At 43.0% G+C, this 21,844-nt stretch overlaps 1 protein-coding gene across 1 annotated transcript in view; it reads left to right on the top strand.

Moving 5' to 3' along the window:
• Window positions 1–21,844, top strand: part of LOC115855018 (oxygen-regulated protein 1) — a 67,941-nt gene that overhangs the window by 38,040 nt on the left and 8,057 nt on the right. The window contains exon 3 of the mRNA XM_030859750.2: window positions 20,689–21,318. Within this exon, the coding sequence (XP_030715610.1) occupies window positions 20,701–21,318 (618 nt within the window). The 5' untranslated portion in view covers window positions 20,689–20,700. The remainder of the gene's footprint in view (window positions 1–20,688; window positions 21,319–21,844) is intronic.

A 21,844-nucleotide genomic window follows, 5' to 3' on the forward strand; every position in this document is an offset into this window, starting at 1 on the left:
TGCATTGAACTTGCCGTTGGACCCTAGACAAGGGCTCCGTTTCCCCAGGGTGGTTGTGACGTCTGAGTCGATGCATACGAAGCCCCTGGTGTGAAACCTGGCGTGTGTTAGCCGTCACTACTTGGTAGCGTTGATGATGTCTTTTCAATGAACTCTTTGGGCAGTTACAAACGTAACTTAGATGTTCTTAAGCCGCCCGGGTTAGTTGGTAACACTGGAAACAAAGAGATCAGGACTCAAGTTCTCCTGTACCAGCCCAGTGACCTTTAGAGGATGCCTATCTTGCTTTTGATGAAGTTTCACCTTTCTTAGGTATTTTAGAGGTAGATTGACAAGGAAGAGAAAGTTCTCCCTTTAGCGCTCTACCTGGATGTTCAGCCAGGGAAGGCCAAGGGAGCCTTTGGAACTTACTGGAATGTTGGAAATTTAGGCTAAAGGGCTGGAAGTCTTGGCAACTTGTGAAGGTCCATTAGACAGCAGGATGATTTTACACACGAAGGGCCTAGAGTCAACACTCTTGGGTCATCGAAAATCAGACCGACGAACACTCCTGAATGAGCTCTGCCGGTCCGGAAATGACCAAGGTGGCCGGAGGACTTTTTCTGTTTCTAATTTCTGTGAGGCTGTGGAAAGGTCTCTTTCTTTTTTGTATTTTCTAATATATGTATATTTTTTCTTTTAGCCTTCTTGGCACTTTTTTCCCTCACATATATTTATAGATTCTACTTACAAAGCTTAAAATGACAACAAAAATGCCATTTCATACACTAAGTTTAGTCCATTTTAAATCCTGTCTTGCAAATTTCTCCTCCTACAAAGCAAAGCTGTCCATCCTGTTGCCTTCTGTCTGTTGCTATGTTTGAATTACATTTACAGAAGAGTTCATCCACCTTTGATAAGGAATTTTAATACCATTGGCAGGTCCACTCTTGACTTTATCCCGTGACTATAGCTGCGAATCACGGAGCATCTTTCCAGTTTAGCTGCTCCCTGAGACAGAAAGCCAGTCCAAAGGCAGAAGAAGACTTTGTGTTATAAGGACTAAAGAAGTCATTTTACAGGAACAGTGTTCCCATGGTGGACTAACGCTTTCAGGATGGCATGTCACAGAGGGGTGCGATCGGTCGTGACGTATGCAAGGGAGTTGGGTGCAAAAGAGCAAAAACGAGACTGGAGAAGCGAGGGAGAGACCAGGAGGGGACTGAAGGGGGCCCAGAGGAAGCTAATCGTGGCATCGAGGTCAGAGTCAGGCTCAGAACCTGGGCTAGTGCAGGAAGCAAGTTTGGAAGGTTAGAAGAAGCAGGCGGGCAGGAGTTTAGGAAAGCAGTTGTAGTATTAGGATCTCACCACGGTAGGAAACAGGACCCAAGGAGGAATCGGACAACAGGCTTTGGCAACAGAAACGGCTTTGGACACGAAATTGACATTTCAGTTTAGCCTGAATTTTTTTAAAAATTTATTTTATTGAAGTATAGTTGATATACAATGTTGTGTTAATTTCTGCTGTACAGCAAAGAGATTCAGTTATACATATATCTATATTCTTCTCACATTCTTTTCCATTATGGTTTTTCACAGGATATTGGATATAGTTCCCTGTGCTATACGGTAGGGCCTTGTTGTTTATCCACTCTATATATACGAGTCCGCATCTGCTAATCCCAGACTCCCAATCCACCCCTTCCCCGCTCCCTTCCCCCTTTAGCCTGAAGTTTTGTAACTGGCGCCTTAGGTCAGAAGGTGCAGGTGTAGGTAGGTGAGAACGTTGGGGGAAATGTCATGGAGGGGGATTTGCGGGAAGAAAGACAGTTGCTTATTTTACAACATCTCCAGACATAGGTCTATCTTGATTTCAATATCCCTGGATTTTCAGCTTTTATTCAGATACTGGATCTTCTCTCTGGGAAGGAAGATGAAAGGGAATTAGGCAAACCCTGCTGGAATGTCTACCATTTAAAAAGTACTTGGCACTTTACGTACGCTTCTCGTCCAACCGTTACCGCAGCCTATGAGATACTTATTTTTACCTGTTTTTCATAGACGGGAAGGTAGGTAAGTTCACCCAAGTGCACACGGGCTGTAAGTAGTGGACTCTTTTGGGGGGGGCTGTGCCGTGCGGCATGCGGGATCTTAGTTCCCCGAGCAGGGATCGAACCCTCACCCCTGTGGTGCAAGCATGGAGTCTTAACCACTGGACCGCCAGGGAAGTCCCAGTGGTGGCCTTTAGCCATCGATTCTAAAATCCTGTTCTTTTCACCTTACATGCTGCTTCCTTTCGGTGCCCGGTGGCTCTCAGTAAGTATTACATGCTGTCGACATCCTGTCTCCCTGCGTCTCTTTCTTTTTCTCCTACTAATCTCTTAAAATCCACTTTTCTATGAAGTTTAAAAATAGACGTTATTTCTAGAGCAGTTTTATGTCCACAGAATAGCTCAGCAGCAGGGCAGATTTCCCATTACTGTCCCAGTACCTGCCTATCAGGGCTCCGGCCTCTGTTCCTGCTGCAACCAGGGTGGTCTCTCCACGGTGTAAACCCTCTGAGGTTACCTTTTTTCACCCTCCACTGGGCTCGTATTTTCCAGCCTCTCTGGCCTCATTTCTGTCCCAGGACCTTTGCACGTGCTGTCCCTTCTGTTTGGCATATGTTTCTTCTACACCTTGGAATAGTTTTTTCTCCTTCAGATTTAGTTTCATCTTACACATCCCCTTGTCAGAGAGGATTTCCCCAAGAAATGGACTGATCTTCATCACTTTCTAACAAATTACCCTACTTTGTATTTTTCAAATCACTTCTGTACCTGAAATTATCTTATTTACCAAATTTCTTTTTTTTCCTTTTTCTTTCTTGCTGTCTGTAGTTCCATCAGTTAGCTTCCACAGCATAAAAAAATCATCCCAAACTTAGTGGCTAAAACAAGCATTTTTATATATATATATATATATATAAATTTTTTTATTTTTGGCTGCATTGGGTCTTCATTGCTGCGCGCGGGCTTTCTCTAGTTGCGGCGAGCGGGGGCTACTCGTTGTTGCGGTGCGCAGGCTTCTCGTTGCGGTGGCTTCTCTTGCTGCAGAGCATGGGCTCTAGGCGCACGGGTTTCAGTAGTTGTGGCACACGGGCTTAGTTGCTCCGCAGCATGTGGGAGGGATCCTCCCAGACCAGGGGTCGAACCTGTGTCCCCTGCATTGGCAGGCGGATTCTTAACCATTGCACTACCAGGGAAGTACCAACAAGCATTTATTAAGCTTACTTACAATTCTTTGGTTGGACTGGGCTCTGATGGGTGGTCTTCTGGGTTAGACGGGGCTTACTTAAGTGTCTGTAGTCAGGTAGGCGGCTCTGTTTCTGAGGGTCAGCTGGCTGCTGGCTGGCGTGACCGGAGCACGTGGACTAGGTTTCTCGCATCACCTGGCAGGCCAGCTTGGGTTTATTCACGTGGATAACAGAGGGTTCTCAGGAGAGCTGCGTGTACCCGTGCTCTTGAGGTTAGTTCTGGTGCCGCCATAAGGTCCTTCTGCTTCATTCTATGGTCAAAGCGGCCTAAATTCAAGCAGTGAGGAAACAGACACCACCTCTGATGGAGGAGCTACAGATCACATTGTAAAGGGGTGAGGATGTAGGGAAGGAATAAATGTACTCATCTTTGCAGACACTCTACCGTAACAGTGTATATTTGCAATTCATTTTAAATGATTCGCATCTGCACCTTCTTTTGAGTTTGGGAGATTACCCACCTTATGAATTGTTGTAGGGCAAAGAGTATTTCTTCCTGTAGGAGCCGAACGAGCTACATATTTTCTGTCTGTTTTTTTGCACTAAGGGCATAGGTACTTGTGCAGGTTGGCGGTGAGCAAGGTGAGACAGCAGGCTCCCTGGGGACCTGATTCTCCAGTTAGGGTGACAGCAAAGGTGACTGTGCTAGGTTGGTCTTTTTTTTTTTCACACACACACACTGTATTTTATTTTTACAAGAGATAAATAGACCGACACCAAGCATTATAAATGGGTGACCACAGCAAAAGCAACAATAACTGCAATTACCAAACACGAAACACTTTCACACTATGTCATAATATTGACATTCAGTCCAGGAATCCTCCACTGTAACAGCTCCTTTACTCTGCAGTGAAAATTGATTTGTATATTTTTTGCCTCTGAGTCCTTGTGGGATTTTTTCTTTTTTATTCAAACAGAAAGTCACAAAAATTATAATCCATCCTCATCAGTTCACTCAGTTCCATGTAATTAATTTTTTTTCATCTTGATCTTTTGTTAGCACTTTTATGAATTCATCAGTTTTCCATTAGCGTTCTGAAAACGCTTATTCATTCAGTTCAGCAGTATAGTCAGTTACCTAGGTTGGTCTTATTTGCAGTACGATTGTGTTCCTGGTGGGAAATTGGCAAGCTTACCAGCCATAGCAGCTTGGGGTCTGTGGCATCCAGGTGATTTCTTCATCAGGCCGGTATGATGAAAGGTTTTGTATGTTTGTTTCTGAAACCTTAAGTTTGAGCTGTTTTCTTTACACCTCTCGGAGATTCTGTGAGGCATTCAATATTCTTTCGATAGACTCCTTTTGTGTGTAATCCCCAGGGTCAGATTTAGTTGTTTGCCAGGGAGGGTTCTGTTCCAGAAATCGGTGTCAGGAATAGGGTTAATTCTTCCTACATAATGAGAAGAGTCAGGAGGTTACCAGATTAGCCCAGCTGCTCCTGGAACCCTCAGGACCACGCCTCTCTTTCTACTTGGCCATCCTCTGTGTGTTAGTGTTTTGTCTTCATGCGTGTTGCCTCTTCGCTCCCTGTACTGCCTCCACGTTGCAGACAGGAAGAGGGAAAATGGGGTGGCACCTGCTGCGTCTGTTTCTTTTGTCGAGAAAGCCAAAGTTGCAACAAGTGCTCCTTCAGATCTTCCCTTACACAGCTTTGGCCTAAACAAGATCACCTAGATGACTGACGCGAGAGGCTGGGAAGTATCTGGCTTCTTAACCCCTGGGAGGAAGGTATGAGTGGAGAGAGCTTGGGAACGTGTGCTGAGTACGATGGTGACCATTGGCGGCTGCGTCACTAGCTTCCCCCTTTAGAAGGGCGGTTCCTGGCAGGTAGGGTTGAACTTCGCTCACTGCTGTCTCTCCCGCGCCTAGAACAGGGCCTGGCAAACACAGGACCTCAAAATTCGTTGACTAACTGATTTTTAATCTGCCACCAACAGCCGGAGATTCTTTCTTCAAAATCTGTCTTGCAGTTTGCTTTCATTACAGAGCCCCTATGTTATTCTAGGCCAATTATTAAAGATTTATTGATTAGAGATTTGTTTCCGTCCTATATTTCTCTCCCCGGTCTTTTCCATCCTTTGTCTACATTACATTCTGCCACTAGAAGATCATCTTGAATGCCATTTTTGTCTCGTCCTTTTCTTTCTCAAAAATCTGTATTAGTTCTGTGGTAGGAAATGCAATCTCTCAGCCTGGGAGGCAACTCCTTGCATTAGCTGTCTGTTACCTCCCCACATCAGCAGCTTAATTGGTAATCACTCCCAAATACGGCTAATCTCTCGGCCATCTGGTGTAGGCTGCCATAACCAGGGTATGCAGAGGACAGGCTGCCGGGCTCGCTGGGCCAAGGCAGAAGGCGGTAGAGGGAAGCGAGTAAGCGAGACCTGATTTAGGGAAGACCCTCAGCGTTAGGGCGGGCTGCCATGCTGCTCTGTTGGAAGGGGTGGGCAGTCGCCGTTCACTCTGACCTTGTGTTTAGTCTGCAGTCTCATCAGTGGAAGTTATAGCAGGTAGGGGATCTGATTGGGCTGCAAGGCAAGGGCCACCTCTGTCCAATCAGTGGGGTCCACTGCAATCTTTTTGCCCCAAGGTCAAGAACAGCAGATTGAAACACAGTCTGGCCCACAGGGAAGGCTGAAGTTCAGGGCCCTGGGCTGAGCAGGCACTCAGCCATCCTTAATCCTCTAGAGAGGATGAGGCCACGGGGGGTCAGCCTGGGGAGGCTGAGTCTGCACTTTGCTGGGCCTCGGTGGGGCAGCCAGACCGAGTCAGGTCAGGCGGGGAGTGGTAGCCCCACCTGCCTGCCTTCTTTGTACTTATACAAGTGGTGCACTTTTTCTTAGAAACGTATTCTTTGCTGCTGTGCTCAGAGGGAGATTCTGAAAAGCCATGGGGGACAATTCTGATACATCTCAATTTATTTGATGAAAAAAAACTTGAACCATTTTTATATCGAAACATTACAAAATTACAATATAAAATTGTCATGCTGTTTTTTAGGCAAAATTACAATTTCAGTTTCAAACTTTATTAAAACTCCAGTCTATGATTATGTATTCATCCTCCCCTTTCCTTAGAGGTACTAGGATGGAAAGAACTGAGAAACACAGAATTCGAAGACAAATAAAGGGCCACTAGAGGGCCACTGCAAGTATTATGAAAGTTGTTAATTAAAGATGTATGTTTTTACTTATATGTGGAATCTAAAAAAACAAAAACAAACGAACAAATATAACAAAACAGAAACAGACTCAGAGATACAGAGAACAATCTAGTAGCTGCCAGAGGAGAGAGAGGTGGGGAGAGCGACAAAGTAGGTGAAGGTACAAACTACCAGTTATAAGATAAATAAGTCACAGGGACGTAATGTACAGAAAACAAAATATTGTCAGTATTTTATAATAACTTCACATGGTGTGCAATCCCTAAAAATGCTGAATCATTATGCTGTATATCTGAAGTAAGTATGGTAAGTCAACTACACGTCACTAAAAAGTACACGTGCTAAGAATTTAAACTAGAAATCAGAAATTTCCATTTTTAGAACGAATTGAAAAGACCGTGTTTGAGATTTAAAAAAATTTTCTTTAAGGGGAAGGGAAAGCTCCTGATGATAGAGCATTAGTGGTAAGGATTAGCATGAAACTGCTATTTGGAGAGACTATACAAATGACTTCCTTTTTAAGGTAAAAATGTCAAGTCAGTTGAAAAGAATTTCAAGGTGTTTTTCTCACTTTTAAAAAATAACCAACATCTATCTTAAAATCAGTACATCCTTTCGCATAGTGCAGTTTTATTCAGGAATGTCTATGTCCCCTAAGAAATAAAAGATCTTTCCACAGGCAGTTGTTATTTTAAAATAACAACTTAATCTAATCACACGGACAGAATGAAATTTTCCACTTTTATCTCTTGTAGCAAGTTGGAATCTTCGAGCATCTGAATACTTCCCTGCGGCAGCGTGCTAAGAACACACCACGGGATATTTACCCCAAATCGCTTTTTTTAAACTGGCTGTTTGCAATCATTGATGTGAAATCCCAAGAACTGCTTATCAGCTGAGAGAGCAACGTGTAAACTGAGGATCTACTTACCTGATTTTTCTAAGCAGAGGTTTTGCTTTTTGTTCTGTCAAGATATTTAGAAATAAGTTTTCTGGATTGACTTGTCTCTAACCTTAGCTGGTTATGTACACTTTGATGATAGGTGCATTTTCTGTCACTAATAATGAAGTTATTCCTTTGCTGGTAGAGTAAAATATACCCCTTTACAGTGCTTTGAACACTCTTGAAGATTTTACGGAAAAGGTGATTTATCCCTGACAGGCAAATTTTTTAGAGCAACCCATTTTTTTTCAGTCTTTCATTTAGTAAATAGTACTTATCAAATTCTGACCAAGAGATTATAACTCATTAATTTGTCCTGAATTAAAAATAAATATTAGTCACAGAAATGATAAACTTCAAGCTAGTATAGTTTAAGAAATTCTTGGAATATATAGAATTCTGCTTCAATAATACTGTTCCTGCATAAGACTATAATAGGCTTGAAGACGTTTTAATTAGGATCATTCTGAATTTTAATTTATGGTACATCTAGATCAGTTTCATCTGGTCAGCCAATGATGGAAATGTGAAAGTCCACTGTGGATTTGGGGTCTTTTTGTTATCTCACCGTAACTTAGACTATCAAGTCCATCATGAGCTCTGTCCATATCACAACTGTAAATACTGTATAACTTCTAGAGTTTGCTCGTTTCGTTACATGAATAATATTCACCACTTTCACAATTATTTCTCTCAGTGATCCCAAGACACAAATTACAGCCCCTACTTGAATGCCTGTAAAATCTCTCTTCTTCTGATCTCTCTCCCAATCTTGAATGTCATATTAATAACTGCTTTTTGGACATCACTCCCTGGATCATTTCTGTGACCTCAAACTAAGTATGTTAAACAAAAATGAAATGGAATGGATTTAGACAATTCCTGACTGAACAGCCTCTCCTCTTAGGTAGGTTTATTGTTGTTATTGACACTACAGTTTTTCTCCAGGCTTGAAAAACGTGTTACCCATGTAAACGAGGTTACAGCAAATACTCGCTCTGCCTGCTTCACACAACTTTTGCTGAACCACGCTCTGTACTGGCTTCTTTAGTTACAGTAGATGATTCATTTAAAGGATTAAATAAATTACCTATCTCCTTGCCTTCCACAGCGACCTATTGTTATGTTATTTTGGGTCTACCTCTGAAATTTTTGGAAATAACTTCCTTCCTTTCTATTTCTATTCTCATTACTCTAAGTCAGACCCTCGGGAGCTCTTGATTTAACTATTTTTAGGGCCACCTCCCCAGTTTCTGTCACCACAGCCTCCTCCCTCCAAATCATCTGATTTAGCAAAAATGTCAGTGAAAGGTTGGGTTCTGATGTTGTCATTTCCATGCTCAAAAGTCTTCAGTGCATTTCCACGTTCTACAGAATAGAATCAAAACTCCTTAGCCAGGTATTCAAAAAATTTTATTTTATTCAAGTATAGTTGATTTACAATGTTGTGTTCATTTCTGCTGTACGGCAAAGTGATTCAGTTATGCACATATATATACATATATACATTAGTTTTCATATTCTTTGATTTATCACAGGATATTGAATAGAGTTCCCTGTGTTATATGGTAAGATCTTGTTGTTTATCCATCCTATATATAATAGTCTGCATCTGATAATCCCAAACTCCCAATGCATCCCTCTCCCACCCCCCTCCCCCTTGGCAACCACGAGTCTGTTCTCTATGTCTGTGAGTCTGTTTCTGTTTCATAGATAAGTTCATTTGTATCGTATTTTAGATTCCATGTATAAGTGATATCATGTGGTATTTGACTTTCTCTTTCTGACTTACTTCACTTGGTATGATAATCTCTAGGTCCCTCCATGTTGCTGCAAATGGTATTATTTCATTCTTTTTTATCTTAGCCAGGTGTTTTTGACTCTCCACGGTGTGCCCTCAACACACGTATAGACTTCAACATTAGATAGAGAACATTACTGCAAAGGGGTGAAGAGGTTTCACTATTTACTAATTATGTGTCCTTTGGTAAAATACTCTTCCTTCCTTGACCCTGGTATTCCTAGCTGGAAAACAGGGATAATAATCGTACATACCTCATAGAGCTGTTGCGAGGATTGAATGAAATAATTTAGTTAAAGCATTAAGCATGGTTCCTGGCACAAAGTAAGTAATCAATACACTTTATTATTATTATTATTGTTACTATTATTGTTCTTGTTACTACGGCACTGCTGGATGGGTAGATAAGTAGATGCTGTTTATGCATGGAATTTGGTATCAGTTCAGTTCTCTGTAAATGTTGGAAGCTGGGATGTGTGTCTGCTACAGCGCTGGGAATTACGGCTCCCATGTCATGTAGTTCTCGTGTATTTCTCGTTAGCAATTATTTCCAGATGAAGGCCTATGCCTGTTGTGTTGTATGGAGCACATTAAAAATTGACGTGACTGCTTGCTTTACAGGATTAGTAATAAAACCTAAATGTCCATCGATTGGTGAATGGATAAACAAAATATGGTGTATTCATACACCACACCACCACTCGGCAATAAAGGGAAACAACGTACTGATATATGCTAAAACATAGTTGAGCCCCCAAAACATCACGCTATTGATAAGTAAACAAAGCCAGACAGAAAAGACTCCATATTGTATGATTCCATTTATATGAAATGTCCAGAACAGGCAAATCTGCAGAGACAGAAAGTAGATGAGTGGCTGCCTTGGGGTATGGGTGGAAATGAGAAATGACTGCAAATGGGGACAAAGTGTCCTTTTGGGTTGATGGACATGTGTGTGTCTGGTTCCCTGTCATTTCATCACATGTGTAACCACCCCACAATCAAGACACAGAACTGTTCAGTCACCACACCCACCATTCTCCCACACCATGCCTAACCCTGACGACCACCAATCTGTTCTGTAATTTCGTCATTCAAAAAATGTTATATAAACAAAATCATACAGTATGTGAGGCCACTTACCTTCAATCTAATTATTGATATCTTAGGGCTTAAATCTGCCATATTATTTTTTATTTTTTGTTCTCTTTGTTTTTTCATTTCCCTGTTTTCTCTTTCACGCCTTCCTGTGGGATACGTGAATGGTTTTTAGAGTTTCATTTTGCTTTTTCTATATTGTTTTTGAGCATATCTCTTTGTGTATGTTGGTGGTAGCTCTAGGTATTACACTGTACATACATAATTATCAGTTTACTGATGTAGACATTTTACCAGTTTAAGTGTAGAAAACTTAGTTCCCCGTAACCTCCCCCATTTATCTTTGTTTTAATAGTTCCTTTACATACATCGAGAACCATGTAAGACAGTATTATGCTTTTTGCCTCAACTGTCAAACAAAATTTAGAAAATTCCAGAAAAGGCAAGTCTATTGTATTTATTCACATTTATGGTCTTTCTGTTGTTCTTCCTTCCTGGCATTCCAAGATTCCTCTTTTCATAATTTCCTTTTTATTAGTTAACTTTCTTTATAAATTCTTTCAGAGTAAGTCTGCTGGGGACAAATTCTCTTAGCTTTCCTTCATCAGAACATGTTTGGGTGACTCTTCGTTCCTCAAGGATATTTTCACTGGGTATAGAACTCTAGTTGACACAGCTTTCATTTTAGTACTTGAAAAATGGTTGTAACTTCCTTCTGGCCTCGGTGGTTTCTGATGAGAAATCGGCTGTCCTTCAGATTGTTTTGTCTTGTACGTAATATGTCATCTCTGGTTGCTTTCAAAATTTTTTCTGTGTCTTTAGTTTGCTGAAGTTTGATTATGATGCATCTTGGCGTGAATTTCTTTGAGTTTATTGTCTTTGGGATTCAATCAGCTTCTTGTATCATAGTTTTTCTGTTGGACGATATGGGAACTTTTCAGCCGTTATTTCTGGGAATATTTTTTTTCAGCCCCACCTACTTTCTCTCTTTCTTCTGCAACTCTTTTTTTTTTTTCATACACACACACACGCTGTATTTTATTTTTACAAGAGATAAATAGACTGACACCAAGCATTGTAAATGGGTGACCACAACCGAAGCAACAATGATTGCAATTACCAAACACGAAACACACTCACCCTATGTCATAATATTGACATTCAGTCCAGGAATTTTCCACTGTAACAGCTCCTTTACTTTGCAGTGAAAATTGATTTGTATATTTTTTGCCTCTGAGTCCTTGTGGGATTTTCTTTTGTTTTGTTTTTATTCTTCTGCAACTCTTGATGACCCAAATGTTAGCTCTTCTGTTATAGTCCTAGAGGTCCCTGAGGTTCTGTTAATTATAAAAAAATCTATTTTTTTCTGTTGTCCAGATTCCAGAGATAAAGTTATGAATTGTGCACCATTCTGAGTAATGTGATGAAATCTCACACCGTCAGCTCCATCCCACCTGAGACGTGAATCATCCCTCTGTCCTGTGTGTCCCACCCATTAGTCACTTAGCAGTTGCTTGGTTGTCGGGTCGACTGGCATCGTATCTCAGTGCTTGTGTTCAGCTGGCCCTTATTTTACTTAATAATGGCCCCAAAGCACACGAGGAGTGATGCTGCAATTCACATATGCCAAAGAGAAGGGTCACCGGGAACCACATTGACTGACGCTTTGATCTTGGACTCCCTAGCCTCCAGAACTGTGAGAAATGATGTCTGTTGTTTAAACCACCCGCTTCATGGTATTGTTACAGCAGCCTGAACTATGACAGATGCCTGCTTCAAAGTCCAGGAGATCAGTAGTGTGGGAAATTGTTTCCAAGGTAGAGACCGTCCAGGTTTAACGTCTAGTAATTGAACTTCATCCGAATGGACCTTACACAGAGTTCCACGTGGGCTGGATGGGAATGACAAAGGGCATGTTCCATACTAACTGCTCCAAATGATTATGCTTCCTGAGGAAATCTGAGCCCTTCCCTGGGCTCCTTGGATCTTCCTAGAGAGGTAAATTCTAGCAGTGAAAATGAGGCAGGGTTCTTCAGGCATATATATCTCTATAACACACTACATTAAACCCAAGCAGAGGATCATTCCTTTCACAGATACTTATCGAGTGTCTGGTGTGTACGAGGCACTGAGCTGTTTCTAGAAATTCTGAGGGAATAAATTAGTTACACTTCTGGTGCTTAATGAGCGTATTGACTAAGAAGCCACCAACGGCAGTGTGGTGACAAGTGTGAGAGAGTATATATTTATACAGATAAGTGAGCACAGTGGAGGGTATCTATTCAGCAGAGAATGCTTGCGTAGTGGGAAGGCAAGGGTGCAAGAAAGGTTCCTGAGATGAGCTGAATATTGAAGGAAGGGATGGAAAGGTGGACGGTAATGTAGGGCAGGGGGTTAGGGCTAGAGAAGGCATACCGAGTAAAAGGTACAATGTGTGCAGAAGCGTGGAGCCACATTTAAGAAATGTCAAGTGATTCAAACTGTTGAGTCAAGACACATGAGATGAAATTGGAAAAGTCAGACCACAAACGGTGTGGTACAGTGGGGTGTGAGAGTATTTACTAAAGGATGTGAGAACAGTGGAAGTGTTTTAAAAGAATATTGACATGGCAAAATAAAAATTTACATTTATTGAACACATTAGGACGTTAGGCGCTTTGCCTAACGTGTAATGTATATTTTAGTCTTCACAGTGAGCCTGGAAGGTGGGTGTTTCCCGCTATTTCACAGCCAGGGAAACAGTCACAGAGAAATTAAGTGAATGGCCTGGAAGGAGGAGACAGGATTTGAACCGAGGTCTGACTTTAGAGCACACATGCTTAACCTCTGTGCCATGGCTCCCCGTGGCCTGGCTCCTTGGTCAGTGGTGACCAGACAGAATGGCACAGAGATCCCCAGGTGATCTGTGTGCACGATCAAGCTTGAGAAGCAGTGGTTTAGACTTCCTACAGTGGCGTCTGCCAGAGACAAGGGATGCCGGGAAGACAGCATGGTGGCATGATTGGGCAACAGGTGTATTGGTCCCCGTTCCTGCCTGGAGACATGGGAGTGGAACGTGTGTTAGGGGAGATGCTTGGAAAGGGAGGGCCCCTTCATGCTGACTTATGTGTATGAAATTTTACTTTTTTTAGAAGTGCCCCAAAGGAATTCCTTTAGTTGAAATTCCTTCGTTGTTGAAATAGAACCAATGGATGTGGATGGTTTATCCAACGTGGATTATAGGATTCACTAGTCCTTAGCTATTGAAGAGCAGATTGTATCTAACTCCAAATTTTAAAATTGACACTTCAATTTTGAGCTCGTAATAATGCCATTCATGCCTCTTGCTACCCTGTAAACATGCACTTTTTTAATGATGCAATTGCCCTGTCTTTGTGTGATGGTGATGGTTATCAATGGAGGTCTGTATCAAGTTAAACACTACTGTTTCTCTTACCTACCCCCTCCCTTCCTTCCCTCTGTCTTTCCTTCCTTCACTCAGTGCCTCTCTCTCTCTGCCCTTCCTCCCTTCTTCCCTCCCTCCCTTTCTTACCCGTTTTACTTTTTAATTGGTCACTTGTTACAAAGGCAGCATTTACAAGGCAAACCGTGCAGCTCTATAATCTTTTTCCTTTTGTGATCTGTTTGGAGGCAACGTCTGGCAGCACAAGTGTGAACCTGGTCATTCTTTGCCAGAGGACCTTGTCTTTGCGGTTCAGAGCTGAGGCGGGAAGCCTGGTAAATCTGATTAGGTGGGGTACCTTCAAATCAGATTAGGCTACGGGTAGCCATCAGAGGCAGTGCGTGTCATCTGGGGACTGCATGTGGGACAAAGCCCTGAAACACGTTCAAACCCCATGATGATTAAGCAGAGCGGTGGGAGAGCTGTGTGTGCAGAAGCGTCACATCACTCCTGGGTGGTGCCTCTCTCATGTGTCCCGTTATGCTGAGTAGCCAAATTGTTACATTTACAGCCATTTTCATAGAACTACATTGATACCATAATAAGCAAGAGTGCTTACATTAAAAACAAAGGCTGTTTGTATATTTTGGAGATTAATCCTTTGTCTGTTGCTTCATTTGCAAATATTTTCTCCCATTCTGAGGGTCGTCTTTTTGTCTTGTTTATGGTTTCCTTTGCTGTGCAAAGGCTTTAAAGTTTAAGTAGGTCCCATTTGCTTATTTTTGTTTTTACTTTCATTACTCTAGGAGGTGGGTCATAAAAGATCTTGCTGTGATTTATGTCAAAGAGTGTTTTTCCTATGTTTTCCTCTAAGAGTTTCATAGTGTCTGGTCTTACATTTAGGTCTTTAATCCATTTTGAGCTTATTTTTGTGTATGGTGTTATGTAGTATTTTTTTTTTTATAAAGTTATTTATTTTTGGCTGCATTGGGTCTTCGTTGCTATGCCCTGGCTTCCTCTAGTTGTGGTGAGTGGGGGCTACTCTTCGTTGCTGTGTGCGGGCTTCTCATTGCGGTGGCTTCTCTTGTTGCAGAGCACGGGCTCTAGGCACACGGGCTTCAGTATTTGTGGCTCATGGGCTCTAGAAAGCAGGCTCAGTAGTTGTGGCACACAGGCTTAGTTGCTCCATGGCATGTGGGACCTTCCCGGACCAGGGCTCAAACCCGTGTCCCCTGCATTGGCAGGCGGATTCTTAACCACTGCACCACCAGGGAAGTCCTGTTAGGTAGTATTCTAATTTCATTCTTTTACGTGTAGATGTCCAGTCTCTTATTGAAGAGACTGTATATTCTTGCCTCCTTTGTCATAGATTAGGTGACCATAGGTATGTGGGTTTATCTCTGCGCTTTCTATACTGTACCATTGATCTATATTTCTGTTTTTGTGCCAGTACCATACTGTCTTGATAACTGTAGCTTTGTAATATAGTCTGAAGTGGGGTGTGTGTGTGTGTGTGTACACACACACACACACACACACAGTGGAATATTACTCAGCAATAAAAAGGAACGAAATTGGGTCATTTGTAGAGATGTGGATGGATCTAGAGTCTGTCATACAGAGTGAAATAAATTAGAAAGAGAAAAACAAATATATATTAACACATATATGTGGAATCTAAACAAATGGTACAGATGAACCTATTTTCAGGGCAGGAATAGAAACGCAGATGTAGAGAATGGATGTGTGGACATGGTGGTGGGGAAGGGGAGGGTGGGATGAATTGGGAGATTAGGTTTGACATAAATACACTACCATGTGTAAAATAGATAGCTAGTGGGAACCTGCTGTATAGCACAGGGAGCTCAGCATGGTGCTCTGTGATGACCTAGATGGGTGGGATTGAGACGGGGAGGGAGGCCCAAGAGGAAGGGGATATAAGTATACATATAGCTGATTCAGTTCATTGTACAGCAGAAACTAAAACAACATTGTAAAGCAATTATACTCCAATTAAAAAAAAAAACCCTAGAGTTTTAAAAGTAAAGCAACAGGGCTTCCCTGGTGGCACAGTGGTTGAGAGTCCACCTGACGATGCAGGGGACACGGGTTCGTGCCCCGGTCTGGGAAGATCCCACATGCCGTGGAGCGGCTGGGCCCGTGAGCCATGGCTGCTGAGCCTGCGCGTCCAGAGCTGGTGCTCCGCAACGGGAGAGGCCACAACAGTGAGAGGCCCGCGTACCGCAAAAAAAAAAAAAAAAAAAAAAGTAAAGCAACAAAACAAAACAAAAGCAAAAGACTTAGGTCCTTTTCTTTTTAATGACTACCATGAGTGAATACTGACTCAGACTTGCTTATCAAAGAATGACAAAATGTCATTTTTAGCAGCATAACAACATTTTCTCTTTAATAAAAATAAATGAGGACTTAAGGCTGTCTGGGAGGGAAATGCTTATGAATTGGCGAAGTATTTTCTCCTGAGAATGATACGAGGTAAGCAAGGTGCAATGCAAGGGCAACTAATTAGGAAGATTTCAGAACTGTGGAGTATGCTGGGAACTGGCTTGTTTCTGGCTATGGTCCCCTTAAGGTGAATTCTGTCTGGTGATTAGCATCACCTCGGATTAAATTAATTGGCTGTACTCAATCCCTGAGTGGATACACTAAGAATAAATCCAAAGACATTAGTTTCCTTGCACGAAACAAGCAGGTTACATATCTGGTAACATTTATGGGAATTATTCAAACAACTTAACCCATCTTTTCCTTTATAAGGGAAGTTTCAAGTTCTGGTAAGTACAAAACTATTTAAAATCTTTATTTTGAAAATAATCTATTTTAGCCAGTTGTACTTTATTTTACATATCTAGCCTACATATTTGTGTTCTGTATGTAACCATTAGAAAAACAATAAATACTGCTAATATTATCTTTACCCAAATATGCAAGAAACATTCACAATATGCTGATATTAAAGTAGGAGGGAACTTCAGTATCAGGAAATCAAGCAATTCGAGTGTATTAAAACATGGGTAAAGTTTTGTTTTCTTCTGATTATAAAAGCTCTGCTAACTCTTTAGAGCAATCTGTGCAATACCTTAAGAAGGAGGAAGTTGCTTGTGCTTCAGCAGTGCTGCGGCTGCTGTGTGCTTCTCTTCTGAACCCTCACCCCCAAGGCCACCCCACAGCGTTATGACCTGTGAGATGAACTACTTTTTCTTGATGCAAGAACATTATGACTATACCTCTCTTATGTTTTGTTTTCTGCTTCATTTTTCTTTCTGAATTGCTTCAATTCCTACTACATGCTAGAAAAGTAAATTAAAAATGTAATTAGGACATGATACACCCGCATCTTGTGAATCGGTCATCTGTTTTGTCAAGAGAGTAGTGGAGAGAAGGTACAGCCCTCTTGGTAGAGGCAACTATTTAGCTCTGAGCAGCACAGATGATTCAGACCAATGAAGGCGCGGATCAGCAATAACAATGGTTGGACCTAGTGAAACAAAGGGTGTAAAAAAAAATCCGGTTTATGTTAAAAAGCAATACAAGTATCCATGACAGGTCCCTTGGTCTGACTGTAGGCAATGAAGAGCTTGCAGAGAAGTGGGGAAGATATCGATAGCAAGCGTCAGGCCATTAGAAGAAGATTTCAATATAATTTGGGCTGGAGGCAAGAGACTGTTAGCTGGGTCCTTTGCTACCTCTAGGGCAGTCGGTGGTGAGGAAAGTAAGACCCTAGCTTCCCCTTTTTCCTCTGTCCACCTCCACTTGTCCTCCCTCAGCATAACCTGTTGGGACAAGAATTAGACCACTTTAAGTACTCAGTGCTTTTGTTCCCTACAGAGCCCCTAAGTATCCTACTGCATTATCCGATTTCAGAGGGCAAAGAATAAACCTCGTTATCTAAAATGTATGTAAATAAACAGTAAAAAAATTTCCATCCAAATAATTCCGATTAGTCTTTAAAGCTGATTACGAAAGGTGCACAACTACGACAGGGTAGCTAAGCGTTGTGGAGGCTGGTAGCTCTGTTTCACAAAAGCAGACACCCTACTGTCGAGGCTGACTGACTGCGTCGCTGCTCTGCTCGCGTGCACTGGCAGAAGCTGCGCTAATCCCTGCCATCTTCCTGGAGGGCATCCCCCCACTCTGTGCCTCTGGCATCTCAGCTGTACACAGCTCTTCCTCTGGAGACCGCCACCTCTTCCCACCCTCAGCAACTCTCCTGATGTTTTCATGGTACCGTGACTCTTCCTCAGTTGTGCTACTGAATTACTCTGTGATCTTCCCATGGACACTGTAGGACATACATATGATGATGTCAAGGCAAAGGCTGAAACACTCCCTCTGGAACGAATCAACTTTGCACTCTGTTCCCCAGTGATGATACTGTGCACTGTATGCACAGAGATCCTTTTATTCACCCATAATACTGACTCTTCACCATGCTCTGTGCAATGCCCACCTCACCACAGGCTCTTAAACCTTACCCGCATGTATGCAAAATCTCAACACTCTCCAAAACTTCCCCCAGTGACTCCTAGGAGTTCCCAGAGATCCTCTTACATGCAGCTAGGACCAGAGGAACTTGTATTTTCACTTTGCTTTTGCTACAGCTTCCTCATCAAGGTGCCTGGCAACTACCCTGCTGCAAGTACTTGCTCTGTAAGTGCTCCTCCACTGCTGGGCATATGGCATCTCCCCAGGATGTGGTAACTTTAGCTTCTTCCCTTCACGCATCAGGTTCAAAACCAATGATCAGGACTGAGCAGCAGTGGGATGGGGACAATGGGGGCCATTTCTTCCCTGCAGTTGACCCTGTCTTCCATGGTCTCCTTTCTGGTCCCAGCACAGAATCTCCTTTCTCTTATTTTAGCCCAAAACGAAGAAATCAAAACCAACAAACCCTCCCAAAGAAAACCCTTAGCATATCAGCTCACATAACTGTGTTCTCAACATGGCGACCAGGTCAACGGCTCTCCAAATAGTGAGATCCAGGCAGAAAACCACTGCAATTAAAAGCCTCACTACACACTTCCACATAGATAAATATAATTTCCACAATTAGGTGAAAAATGTGTCTCAAACATTATTCATGTAAAATATTTTCAAATAAATACTAAGTAAACCAACCTAAAAAGTAGTTAGAGGCAAAGAGTTCTGAAGTCTTGTTTAAATACTGAAGGAATTCATCCCTTTCACAGCTGGTGAGGGCCTGGAGATTCAGGGCATGGCGCAGTTTATCAGCTGAGGATGAGGGGAGATTGAGGTTTCGCTGACTCCACCGCAAACCTGGATTCCCCAGCTCCTGATGCTCATGCTTGCTACAGCTGCCTTTAGTGTCTTAAGTGTTATCATTACCTTAAACTGCTTGGGAAGAGAGAAGGGGAGACACATCTAATTTCTAGGCTGATCTTTGAATGCATTTTCCTAAGTTACATATAAATGAGATTTGTAAATCGTATTGGAGATAAATGAAGATTCTTAGAAAACAGCTTGCAACCATTTAACTAGGTGATTTGGGCCAGATTTATAGCTGATTTATAATGACAGACATGCCTTGTTCATCTCTGTAATACTGATCATATTTATTTAGTTTGTTCAATTTGTCTTCAAGGCTGCAGGGCATTCTTACTCTGTCAAAAGACACCAACAATTACATTGATTTCAAACCACAGAAAATAGCCACATTAGGCTACCAATGAAAAACAAGCCCAGCATCAGATAAACCCTCCCACAAGCTGCTCAGCTGTCAGTCAGACTCTGGCTTCACTTGGAAAGTGGAAGAGAAAAACCTCAGTGATTGGTGAAAATGGCTCTTAAATTCCCTCCTGAAGTGCTCACTTTAGAACCACCTTAGAATCCGGTTTAGTAGTAACCAGATTGCACCATTTTAAGCAGCCCATAGTAATGTCATTCATTCTAAAAATGTTTGTTTAGTGCAGCGTTTCCCAAAGTAAGATTAGTCGTGTGTGAGATAATTTACCTGCATGTTCTACAATCTGTAATGGAAACATCTTACACTACCTTAACGTGGCCCTTATTTAAGGATATATATGATACATTCCTTCTAGAATTTAATGTCAGGAGCCAATCTCCTCTAGATGAGTTCATTTGATTCCATCCAACAGACAATTTGAACTTTATAAACTTTTCCTGTTTTCTCCCTTTAACTGCCAGGACATGCAGAACTAAATCGATCAGTTGCAAAACTCTCTTTTCTCATTGGATGATGGGTTCTGATTTTTTTTTAACTGTTCAATAATACCTGCTAATTTTAAAGAGTCACAGAATTTGGCAATGTATAAAAACATTATCCATAGCTCTGCCATCAGAGATAACCCACCATCAACAATGGGCTGTGTATACTCCACACTTTCTCCTTCTAGTATAATAAATATTGTACACATTGGCAATGGCATAGCATGTGTATTCTATAAGCTGCTTTTTCACTTAGTAATAAATAGGTCATGACCATTTTTCTATGCCAATAAATAAAGCCATGTTCAACGGCTCATAGTTTTCCATGGGTGTATACATCATGATTTATCTACCTAGGCCCTTATTAGTGTCTTTAGTTTGTTTTTAATGTTTCAGTTATAAATACCGTTACTTAACTGCTGCTTTTATGTCTTTTTTTTTTTTTTTTTTTTTTTTGCGGTACGCGGGCCTCTCACTGTTGTGGCCTCTCCCGTTGCGGAGCACAGGCTCCGGACGCGCAGGCTCAGCGGCCATGGCTCACGGGCCCAGCCGCTCCGCGGCATGTGGGATCTTCCCGGACCGGGGCACGAACCTGCGTTCCCTGCACCGGCAGGCGGACTCTCAACCACTGCGCCACCAGGGAAGCCCCTGCTTTTATGTCTTATTTTAAGCCCCGAAAGTTATCTTTCAAAATAGGTAGGTATAATGAATGAATCAATGAATGAATGAATGAAATTCGAGGAACAGCTATCGGTAGCTGGCTTTAGCATTAGCACCTATTCTTCATGGTGTGAAGATGAATAATTTCCTTCCCTTCTCCAGGTCTCAACCAAAATGAGTGAAACTCCTTCCACCAGTTTTTCCATGATTCGTCGGATTTCTTCTGAAGGTCAGGTTCCTTCTCGCCAGTTGGGCGTCACTCAGCCTGTCGTGGCCAAAAGGATCAGCTTCTACAAGAGCGGAGACCCGCAATTTGGCGGCGTCCGGGTGGTGCTGAACCCTCGTTCTTTCAAGACATTGGATGCTCTGCTGGATAACTTGTCGGGGAAGGTGCCCCTACCCTTCGGGGTGAGGAACATCAGCACCCCCCGAGGAAGGCACAGCATCACGCGCCTGGAGGAGCTGGAGGACGGCCAGTCGTACCTGTGCTCCCATGGCAGGAAGATGCAGCCGGTGGACCTGGAAAAGGCCCGCCAGCGCCCGCGGCCCTGGCTCAGCAGCCGGGCCCTCAGCGCGCACGTGCAGCGCGCACGCGCCGCCGCCGCTCCCGCCGCTCCCGGCATGCTGCGCGCGCCGCGGCGGCTAGTGGTCTTCAGGAATGGCGACCCGAAGACGAGACGTGCAGTCCTCCTGAGCAGGAGGGTCATGCAGAGCTTTGAGGTCTTTCTGCAGCACCTGACGGAGGTCATGCAGCGCCCGGTGACCAAGCTCTACGCCACGGACGGAAGGAAGGTGAGCACCGTGAGGGACGTGATGGCGGCCCCGGGGAAGGAAGGCTTTTCCCGCGCCTGTGCGTGCTCCCTGCTCACGGGAGGGCGCTGGCTCCCCCCCCTCCCCTCCTCCCGGTGGCTGTTCGTTTCTGGGTCAATGCAGTGAGGCGTGGGCCCTGTGGGGCTCTTTGTTTTTTCCTCGCATGCTCCGTTCCCTGAGCCTCGCGTTATAGAATGTGTTGGCACGGAATCTGCCTCGACGGTATTTCTTGAAAAGGTGTGGCCAAGAGTGACGTTCTGTTGGGTACAGAAAGCCTTTTCCTGTGACCTGTGTGTCACTTTCCCGGTCCTGGTGTGTCCGTCAGGCCCTTTCCCAGCTGGATGCTTGAGTGGGGAGGACAGGGGCAGTACTGTGTACCCTTTAAAGGTTTTTTTGGTTATGATGGCAGAAGACCGGTCGGCCTGTGCCAGCTGTGGGCTGAAGACGGGTGTTGGTCTAACACCCCCTTCCCCCCATACCCTTGGTTCTTCGATATTTTGTATACGTT

This window comes from Globicephala melas, chromosome 17, assembly GCF_963455315.2.
Source record: "Globicephala melas chromosome 17, mGloMel1.2, whole genome shotgun sequence".
Taxonomy (NCBI): domain Eukaryota; kingdom Metazoa; phylum Chordata; class Mammalia; order Artiodactyla; family Delphinidae; genus Globicephala; species Globicephala melas.